The following is an 11,269-nucleotide window of genomic DNA, read 5'->3' as shown; positions in this document are numbered from 1 at the left end:
CCCCTTAGACGGGATCACCCTGGCCTCCAGCTCCACCATAAAGAATCTTGGAGTTGTTTTTGATCAGGATCTGTCCTTTAATGTCCACTGTTACGGGAATTTTTAAAGAAAAACCCTTGAATAAGGAAGACTGGATGCAAAATATAAAAGTTTAAGTTGAGTTTATTATTCTTGTACACGAATGAGTGTTTAACAGTGCAACACACAAAAGGGGATACAGAGGAAAGGATCCCTGAGGAGCTCTAACAGTTGTTTTTTATACAGTTTTCTTAAAATGGGTCTCGGACACCTCCCCACTGATAATTTCCTTTTTTGGTTTTCTGTTCAGTAATGAACATTATGTTTCTTGTCCAAAATGACAATTCTCAGGTCTGTCTCTCACATCCTTGTCTCTTCTACTTCCCAGGCCTGTTTCTCACGTGCTTGTCTCTCCTGTTCTTGAACTACTGATTTATAATTATCTCTCCCTGCTATCGTCAGTAAAACACAGTCCAAAATTAGGGAAGTGCACGATACATGCAAAAAACAGGACACACACACACTATATGAGTTAAACCACTGAACCCCAGTATAATCCTAATTTTAAAACATCCACATAAAACAAATTTCGAGAACTGCTTTCTTCCACTCAAGAGGATGCAGAAAAACTAGTCCACTCATTTGTTACTTCTCGGCTGGACTATTGTAACTCTTTGTTATCAGGCTGCTCTAATAAGTCTCTTAGGACTTTGCAGTTAATTCAGAATGCTGCTGAACCCCAAATTGCTCCTGAAGGCTGTGCCATCTGTGTGTAAATGTGTGTGAATGGTTATCTCCTCAAACGGATGAGCAGTTGGCACCTTGCATGGTAGCCAATGCCATCAGTGTATGAATGTGTATGAATGGGTGAATGAGATACGTACTGTAAAGCGCTTTGAGTGGTCGGAAGACTAGAAAGGCGCAATATAAGTACAGTCTATTTACCATACGGTCAACACGAGAAAGAGCCACAGGTCAGATTCAAACCCTGGGCTTCCGTAGCAAGGACTGAGCCTTTGCACATGGGGCGGCTGCTCTACCAACTGAGCTAATACCCTGACTTAAGACTTTCCTTTTTGATAGAGCTTATAGTTAGGGCTGGCTCAGGTCATCCCTTAGTTATGCTGCTGTAGGACTAGACTGCCAGACTAAACTCTCCCTCTCTCTCGCTCTCTCTACACATATAGATATAAGTATCAATATATTTTTACCATCTAAAACATGAATGATGCTTGAATATGAATGTATCAGTAATAATTATAATCCAATAATATTCTGCATAACGAGTACTTTTACTTTATATTTTACTTTTGTACTTGGATAACATATGAATACTACTTTGACCACTATGTTTCCCCAAATAACTGTTTAGGCTCAGTACACCAGTATTTACGGTACTCCAGTTCCTCATTTTTTGACGTCCCGCTACACTGTCACGTTCGGCTTTTTGGAAAGCGACGTCACATCCGGTCTCTTTCGGGCTTCGCAGGGCTCCAGCATGGCGGACGCCGGTGTGGTGGAGACACTTCTACAGCGGGTCGAGAAGGCGGACGATGGCGTGGACAGCCTGGAAGTGGCGAGCAGCCTCGGCGTGGACCACCAGGTCATCGTCGGAGCCGTGAAGAGTCTGCAGGCTCTCGGCGACGTGAGTTTCCCGGGCTGAGGGGCAGCGGAAGTCAGGCTGGCAGCGCCAGTGTTCATTCAGTGACTGATGCAATAAGAGACGATTAGCTTAATGACAGCTCAGCCATGGTGAGGGACAGTGTTAAACACAGCGGTGACTGTGACAGTGACAGCCGGGTCTGTTCCCCGTCCTCCAGGTTATCTCAGCCGAGCTGCGCTCCTCCAAACGCTGGGAGCTGACGGCGGAAGGCACGGAGATAGCCGAGCAGGGCAGCCATGAAGCCCGGGTCTTCAGCTCCATCCCGCTGGAGGGTCTGCCACAGGGCGAGCTCATGGTGAGTGCTACAGGTGGAGGTGGTGTAAACGAGGTGTTGGTGGAAGGACTGCTCCCGCATACGACTTCCTAAACTTGCATCTCAGTCAGTTGATTGACAGATCATTAGTGGCATGTATTCTGATAACTGAACAATAATCTAAGTATTTATTCTGAAATGTTCATGCTTGCATGTGTCATACATCATAGTGGAATCTTTTTATTTTGGTCAGACAAAATAAGACATTTGAAGACAAAATGATGAAAGCATTTGTCACAATTGATTGTAATTTTATAGACAAAATAATTAGTCAAATATCAAAATCAAATGATGAATCATTCATAAAATGTATCATATATTGGCTTTTCATAGTTGTTCATAGTTCATAGCTTTTCATAGTTGAAGGTTGTCACACAAATTGCTGACTTGTATTTATTTTGCTGCAGTCCATTCCAGTGAACCTCTAATATCTTCATCCAGTTCTAATGGAACAATAAAACCAAGATTATGATGAACCTGTTGTATTCTGCACATTCACTCTTCACTCCGTTGTTTTTCTGCTCCAGTTAAGCTGTCAAACTAAGAATAATGCACAAAGTCACACTAAGCCTGGATCTAAAAACACAAACAACAAAAATATCTAGAGGTCCCAATATAATAAAGTTCCAACACCAGCTGTTTGAAATATTTACAAATGATCAGTAGGTAAACACAGCAGCTCCTCTGGAAGAAACAATGAAAAATCATTTTGAATTGATAAATGCAAATAATCCAGTGATGCATCAGGAAGACTAGAATGGAGAAAATGATAAAGACAGTGGAAACTGTTTGAAAAGTTTTTAAATGTTTACAGTATATTATTACTGCATGTAAGTTACAGACACACACACACACAGTGTGTCAGTGTCCTGTTATCTAATATTTACTAATCATGCTCCTCATATTGACTTTTGAGCTTTCTTTCTTATGCTTACCTCATATATTTGCTTCTGTGTATATCTTGAGGGATGAGATGAAAAGTTATTGAAGTTATTCATATGGCAAATACGCTGAAACCATGTAGTCTGTGGTTAGACGATCCTTTAAGTTCACATTAATGGCAAAATGTAAGAAAATCTGTTTGGATCATTCATGGACATTCTGATAATAAATCCCATTTGTTTAAAGTACAAACTAATAACTTGCATCGTTACATCATTATTACATATCATCACTGTCTGATTCAAACCACATACCTCCATTTGATTTTTTGGAATGATAATATTCTCTTCCATCTGCGGTCAGCTTTCAGAATCTTATTGACCAATGAAAAGATGCTTTGCTCCACCATGTATGTAGGACAGATAGAAGGTGGAGAGCTTTGGATAAATAACATTTTGAGTTTTGAGTCCAGGATAGACGACGAGCTGTGATCTCTGAACCGAGTCAGACTGATGCACACGTCAGTGTCAGATGATTATTAACCTGGATTATGATGATTTCAATCTAAAATAGTCAAATAGCTTTGATTAGGCCAATGTGCTCTGTGGAAACATGGTGGACAGCCTTGTTGTTGATAGTTTAGCAGCTGAGGCGGACAGTAACAGGTGAGTGGAGGCTGAAGCAGACACATGTTTGTTGTTAGAATCATTTGTAAAAAAAAAAAAAAAATTCTATTCCTGTTGTAATTCTATATATTTCTGTTTTCGTGACGTTGTTGCTCCTCTGTGTTTGTGTAGAAACTGTCCTTTGGGAAGATTGGCTTCAGCAAGGCCATGTCCAACAAGTGGATCAGAGTGGACAAAGCACACGAGGGCGGCCCGAGGATATTCAGGACCGTACGTGTCGAGTGTAACATGGACCTGTTATCGCAGCCTCTTGTGATGGGTCAGTAGTTCTCAGTGCGGCGTGCACGTGTGTTAATGTGTTGTTCCTCAGGTGGAGAGCATAGACGACCAGGTCAGAGAGAAGCTGCTGGTGGTGAAGAAAGGCAACATGACAGAGCTGGAAGAGAAGGAGAAGAACGAGCTGAAGAAGAGGAAGCTGCTCTCTGAAGTGTAAGTCCTCACACTCTTCACACTCACTACAGGCCGGTGGCAGGAGAAGCTTTGTTGAGGCTCATTTGTTTCTTGTTCGAGGTTGGGATTATATTTGAAGCTGATAGACGTTCAGTCGACAGTGTCGCTGAATCGTCTGTTGGGAACAGATTGTAATTGTTTGGATGCATCCTGTTCCAGGATTCATGATGTAACTCTTCAGGATTTTGCCAGAAATCTGTGTCTTGGCTTCTGTGAGTGCTGCGGCTGACCAACATGGTGGCAGATGCTTTGTAAATGGACTGCTTCCATTTTGTAACACTGTCATATATTCTACTCAAACGCTTACATAGAGCTGGCAACATTTTCCTGTCAGACTGAGCACGGACTGTAGATAAACTGGAGAGAGTCAGATGTTACCATTTAAGATTAAGAATGTAGTTCCATGTGGCATGCTGCTGTCACCCTGAAAACCTCCACGAGAGGGTGAACTACTCTATTACTCTGTACTGTATTACTTTGTCAGCATGCAAAGTTTAAGAATGTTTTGTGTGGTTCTGTGAGGTATACAGGACATTGATAGTAGGGATAAAAAAAAAGGATAATAACAATTAAATATTAATACGATGCTTCAATAATTACAACAACAAGGAGGACAACCGGTGTGAGACAGTCCCTTAAGTGCCTTTTCCTCTGTTTCATACTGAGTACAAACACCCACCAAGAGGAGGTGTTGTATTAGAGCTCAGGTCAAAGGTGCAGAAAGTAAGGGTGGGACTCAAATCAATATTTAATAGACGAGTATTTGTTCTGATTACATCACTTCTGATCAAAAACAGCCAAACATCAACCAGGTCACCAGCAGCAGACCCAGCAGCAGCTGATATCACTGACTAGTCCAGCAGCAGTCAGCCCAGCTCGGCGTCTGTCTTTCAGCCTTTTATTTCACCAAGCTCTCACCAACCACTAAAAGTCAGTCCCACATTTACTCTGGTCTGGCAGCTTCTTGCTCACTCACTCTCTCATTTTCTCTTCTTAGCTTCCTCCGTCAACGTCCATCAATGTCTTCACCATTAGCTACTAAGCTACTAAGCCTGGTTACATTGCCCATGCACCTGGTCCCAGTTCTGGCACTACAGCAGCTCTGTTCCCCGTCAGCATTCCCCGTGTAATGGGCCTGTAAACCTCCTCTTCTTCTTCTGTGGTACAAACAGTAACACTCCCCTGGTGCTCTGAGCTCACAGTCCGGGCAGCCCGGCTAACAAACTGAGCTAACAGCAGCTGCAGTTGTCAGCAGTTTATTTCACTGTCCATCAGGAAACTCTGTAAATCACAGAGAGCTGAGGAGGAGCAGACCAAAATCAGTCAAATAGTGTGTGACTTACAATCCCCAGAGAACAGACGTGTGAATGAGAAACACCATTCACCCGATCACAAGTCAGTGCAACATGGCTGGCTGAAAAGTTCTAATGTTGTTTTAACACTTTTTGGGGTTCCCTCCACTTTCAAAGGAGACGTGAGCTTCAGAAAAATCAAAAATCTGAGTGACGTTATGTTTATGTTTTATTATTAAAGATGAAGTGATAAGTTGATTATTCGATTAGTCCAGAAATTCGATCACCAGAAATTTAATCTGAAGCTAATTTGATAATCGATAAAGTTTTTCTCAGTTTTTGGTCATACCGATCAAACAGTGTGAGGCTGTCATGTTTAGGCTTTAGAGACTAAATGATTCATCAGTTAATAAGAAAACAAATTGATCATTTGTAAAAGTAACTAATAATAAATAACTTCATTATAACCAAACTACAGTTCTAACAGTCATCTTGTTCTTATATGTTCAATATTTTATCTTGTCCTATTTATTTCTCTTAAAGGGACAGTAACACATGACGTCCCTTCTCTGAAAGTGGGCTAAACCCCGTTTACATGCATTGTTCTCATTTTTCCCACCACCAAAGAGCTCATGTTTCCAGCGCCACCTGTTTGTTGTTCTGTCAGCAGGATTACAGCATGTAGGACGGGCTGAGGAAGAGTCTATTAAAGCAGATCTGTAACATTTTTCGTTGTGGGTTAGTTGTTACATAGACACAGATGTAGTGGTTGGAGATTTGACTGCACCCTTGACCTTGCAGAGGTCTGTGCTCTCAGTGTAGCTGTCTAGATTAAAACTGTGTAACTGATGCAGAAACAAATAAAGAGCCTGTGTGAAGACATTTTGGTGTAAACATAAAAAAAATCTACTTTAGATTGACACTGAGGTGAAGATTCATCTAAAATCCTCTGACAGAAAGCAATAAACTGCTATCTGTGACTGTGTATCTACTAGGTATCTATGACTGATCGTTGAACTGAACATCCTTCTCCTGAGGGAAGAAATATTGGAAATATTGAGCATAAACACACACTGTAGTGAGGTTGGCCTATATTCACATTCCCACGAGGCATTACAGAGAAACTGTTGCAACAGTTTGTTCAGTTAAAAATAGAGAATAAAGATTCTGCTGTACTGTGTCAGTACAGATCCATCAACAGCTATTAACACATGGCTCCTCACTGTGTAACAGAAAAGTCCAGTTTATTCTCAAAGAGCCACTCTGTCTTTATTTTCTGTCTGCAGGACGGTGAAGTCATACTGGATCACTAAAGGCAACTCCTTCAGCACCACCATCACCAAACAGGAGACGGAGCTCACGCCTGAGATGATCGCTAAGTGAGTACACCTTCTTCTTCTTCTTTAGTCTATTTAAAATGTGTTTTAATGTTGCCCGCTGAACACAGCTGGAAAATGTGTCCCGACTGCCCTCCTCTGTCTGTCAGTGACGGGATGCAGGACCTCAGACCAAGGACACAGAGAAACTTCTGCCCATAAAAAGGGGACAAGTCCAAAGATGAGGACTTTGTCCTAAAGGCAGGGCAGGACAGATTCTTCAGATGAAGAGGAATCTCATTCATTGTTCCCTGTTTGTGGAAAACTGATCAGCTCATGCTCGTGTTGTGTTTCAGTGGCAGCTGGAAAGAGAAGAAGTTTAAGCCCTATAACTTTGAGGCCCTGGGCGTGGCCCCTGACTGCGGCCACCTCCACCCTCTGATGAAGGTGCGAACACAGTTCAGGCAGATCTTCCTGGAGATGGGGTGAGTGGCTGCAAACATCCCGGTGAAAGAAGTCATTTCACACATAAAAAACACTCACTAAATGGACTCCGTGCTCTCTGCAGCTTCACTGAGATGCCCACCAACAACTTCATAGAGAGCTCTTTCTGGAACTTTGACTCCCTGTTCCAGCCCCAGCAGCACCCGGCCAGAGACCAACACGACACCTTCTTCCTGTCTGGTGCGTGTCCTATGTTTCTCTTTCTCTGAGCTCCGTCTCTCTGTCACGTCCGAGTCAGTTTGATGATTTTGAACATCGTTTTTCAGACCCAGCACTCGCACACGAGTTCCCACAGGAGTACCTGGAGAGGGTGAAGAAAGTCCACTCAGAGGGAGGCTTTGGATCACAGGGGTGAGACATGATCACACACTCACATAACCAGCAACATCCATCAACTCTCATCAAATCTCGTGACATCACTGTCTGATGTCCTGCTGCCTTTCAGGTACAAGTACGACTGGAAGATTGAGGAGGCTCAGAAGAACATCCTCCGCACACACACTACAGCAGTCAGTGCACGCATGTTGTATAAACTCGCACAACAGGTGAGTGTTTGACCATATATCCTGTGTGCTGTTCGCGTGCTGTACGCGTGCTGTTCGTGTGCTGTTCGCGTGCTGTACGCGTGCTCTACGCGTGCTGTACGCGTGCTGTACGCGTGCTGGTCGCGTGCTGTACGCGTGCTGGTCGCGTGCTGGTCGTGTGCTGGTCGTGTGCTGTCACTGACCTTGAATCTCCTTTCCCTCACGTCAAACCAGGAGAAGTTTACCCCCGTCAAGTATTTCTCAATCGACCGGGTGTTCAGGAACGAGACCTTAGACGCCACCCATCTGGCCGAGTTCCACCAGATAGAAGGCGTGGTGGCTGATTACGGGCTCACGCTGGGAGACCTCATGGGCATCCTGCACCAGTTCTTCACCAAACTAGGTCAGGAGGCCTGCACGACACTGAGAGTCTGACTTGATGAATAAGTGTGAAGTATTCTGGTACATGGCCTTGTAACACGGCTAAAAGTTCAAATGTTCCTGAGGGGTAACTGTTACACAACAGTCTTAAACAGTCATCATTCCAAACAGACACTTCCATTCAGTCATTCAGCTGATACTGTTATCCAAAGCGACTTACAGAGAAGTGTTAGTGCAGCAGTCAGTGCTGTGACAGTAATAGAAGGGTAGATTTATCATGTTGGTAGTGTTGTAGAGGAGGTCCTCTCTGAAGAGCTGGAGGTCTTCAGGAGCTTTTAAAGGTAGAGAGGGACGCCCCTGATCTGGTAGGAACTGGTAGATTTTTCTGATGTTGTAAAGTGCAAAGCAGCATGACAGGGCGACTGAGGCGACATGATTGGCGAAGTTTAACTGGTCATCAATCAGGCAGCTACAGTATACCTGCAAATTATTATTATTATGAAACACAGACGGTGATAATAAAGTTTTCTGCTGTGTTTTGCTCATTGTTGCCTTCAGATGTGCACAATGTGACCTTTGTTTCTTTTCAGGAATCACCAAACTCCGCTTCAAGCCTGCCTACAACCCGTACACAGAGCCCAGCATGGAAGTGTTCAGCTACCACGAAGGTAAACTGCAGAATAAATGATTAACGTGTTAATAATACATTTTAATTCTGGCATATACATATTATAACATGTCACATAGAGGAAAAAATAAGAAAATGAAGTATGAAAGAAAAACTAGTAAATATGATTGTAAGAAATAGTCTCCAAAAAAGAAAGAAAGAAAGAAAGAAAGGAGCGGTGCTGTATTTCGTCTGTGATTCCTGAGTTTTCATTCGTCCTTGTGGAAGTGCCCAACAGGTCATCTCATCCTCCTTGTTAGCTGACAGTTAAACCTGAATTCTGTACAAACTTCATCCTCCAGACAGACTATACCTTTTGACATCTGTAGATGGATTTATCTACAGCAAAAACAAAATATACTTATTGATTTTTACCCACGCTGTCATTTATTATGTATTAAAACAGTCAAAATGGATGAGGTGAAAAGACACCGTTTGTTGGTCGATTGTGTGAAGATAATCTCCAGACAGTGTGCAGTATTTCACTTCTTTGGGGGGCTTGAATAATTGGCCTTTAAATGAATGAACATAATAAATATGATGTCTCTGGTTTTGGTCTTGGTTGTTCTCTAAGTGTCTCACTCCTCTGTGTTCATACAGGACTGAAGAAGTGGGTGGAAGTGGGAAACTCAGGGGTCTTTAGACCGGAGATGCTGCTGCCCATGGGTCTGCCTGAGGACGTGTCAGTCATTGCCTGGGGACTGTCTCTGGAGAGGTACACACACACACACACACACACACACACACACACACACACACACACACACACACAGAGTCACCATGTCAGTGAAATTCTATCTTTTATAATCTGTCTCCAGATGTCATATCTGACCCACATCTGACATATTCAGGTCTGAAGAGGATTATTCTTTATTAGAACTGATTTAAAATAGTATATACTCTATTTATTAGAATTATTTGATTGATTTATTAGATGTATTTATTGGTTAAAATATGTTTCCATGTGAGTTGAACTCACCTGCCATGGCTGATAGCTGTATTTTGCTGAACATGAACAGTCGCTCACTCTGCCCTCCGCTCTGACCCGCAGGCCCACCATGATTAAATACGGCATCAACAACATCAGAGAGCTGGTGGGACACAAGGTGAACCTACAGATGGTGTATGACAGCCCCATCTGTCGACTGGAGTCCTGAGAGTCACACAGCCATCATCATCATCATCATCATCATCATTATTATTATTATTATTATTATTATTATTTTGGATGGACCCACTTTACTTCTTGCTTCTTTCTACACCTTCCTTGAGGAAGACCTCCACCCTCTGGTTATTCTCTGCTGTCCTTCAAACCAGTTGGTCTGAGTGAGTGTAGCAGAAAGAGGCTCTGTTCTTTCTCTGAACTGTTCACATGAAGAAGCAGCCTCTGTATGAACTGTGCTGCCAACATGCAGAAACATCAGCCTCAGTCAACATCAGTCTTGACTTTGTTACAAACTCAGAAAAGTTTTTTTTTTTACATCATCATGCCTGAGTCAGAGCAGGAAATGTACATGTACAGGAAGAAATACTACTTTTGGAATGTGACAAAGGTACAATAAAATGTTTTCCAAATATAAATACAACCTGACTGGGTGTGTGTCTTTTACGCTCTAATGGCTTTAAAACGAGGGAGAGGACATTTACACACTTGCCTAACTTGTGTAGGGCGCTGCCTGCAAAGCCAATCACAGCACAGAACTAACGCATGAGGACCAATCAACATCTGCCTCTTTACCACGCCGCCTTACCGCTCTGAAGAATGTGTTGGAAACCTCAAACATTGTGAATTTCACTGATCCACATGCTCTCACCATACCTAGTTAAATCTTGGTGAAAAGCACTTTTATACCATAGGCTCGTTAATATTCAGCTCATGCTTATGTAAGGATACGTACGGATAATTAACACCGATAACAGACGTGTTGACATGTCACAGCAGGAAAAATATGCTGACTGGAATCACTTCATGGAACTCATCATCAATGTGAATTTTCTATGACGAGTCAACATGTCTGCAGTGGAAATGATTGATTGTGAAAGGCCAGAGCATTGGTGTAAGAATTGTAACGGAGGTTTGGAGCTGCACTCAGTTGAAGAACGTTCTAGTGATCTACTGCAAACTTTGTGTCTGTTTCCAACTCCTGCAGCAGACACAGAGATGAGCTGTCAGCAGTGACAGTCTCCAGAACATGCTAATTCATATATTTAACAGATCTATCATAATCCATGAACCTGCTTCAGTCAACATCAGAAGGTTCAATCTACAAAAACACACTAAATATGCAGGGACGGACTGGCAATCTGGCATACCGTGCGGGGGTGTTGTGGGCTGCTCTGGTCTAAAATGCCAGGGCCGATTTTTTTGTCCCAGTCCGCCCATGTAAATATGTGATGGGACTTTGATATTAAATATTTTGAATATCTTTAATAATGAGCTTTTTATTTTGACCAATAAGAGAATTTTATTGTACATCAGTTTTTGCTCTCTTGGATATGAAACCTCTCTCTCTACAAAGACTTCAGATCCAAACTTTCTAATGTGACAGCATGTTCTGGAAGGTTTGTGAAAA

General features: G+C 42.6%; 1 protein-coding gene across 1 annotated transcript; it reads left to right on the top strand.

Moving 5' to 3' along the window:
* The first annotated feature begins 1,476 nt into the window (after window positions 1-1,476).
* Window positions 1,477-10,282, top strand: farsa (phenylalanyl-tRNA synthetase subunit alpha). The gene is made up of 13 exons (XM_027285776.1): window positions 1,477-1,663; window positions 1,839-1,976; window positions 3,674-3,772; window positions 3,873-3,991; window positions 6,591-6,683; window positions 6,977-7,105; window positions 7,189-7,304; window positions 7,391-7,475; window positions 7,570-7,669; window positions 7,883-8,051; window positions 8,620-8,697; window positions 9,297-9,411; window positions 9,748-10,282. Exons 1-13 carry the CDS (start codon window positions 1,517-1,519, stop codon window positions 9,851-9,853), a joined length of 1,494 nt encoding a protein of 497 aa, XP_027141577.1. The 5' UTR covers window positions 1,477-1,516; the 3' UTR covers window positions 9,854-10,282.
* The last annotated feature ends 987 nt before the right edge of the window (window positions 10,283-11,269 follow it).

Source organism: Larimichthys crocea, chromosome XII, assembly GCF_000972845.2.
Source record: "Larimichthys crocea isolate SSNF chromosome XII, L_crocea_2.0, whole genome shotgun sequence".
In the NCBI taxonomy this organism is placed as follows: Eukaryota; Metazoa; Chordata; class Actinopteri; family Sciaenidae; genus Larimichthys; species Larimichthys crocea.
Note: the sequence above shows the minus strand (reverse complement) of the source record. Positions and strands in the feature narration are given on the sequence as shown.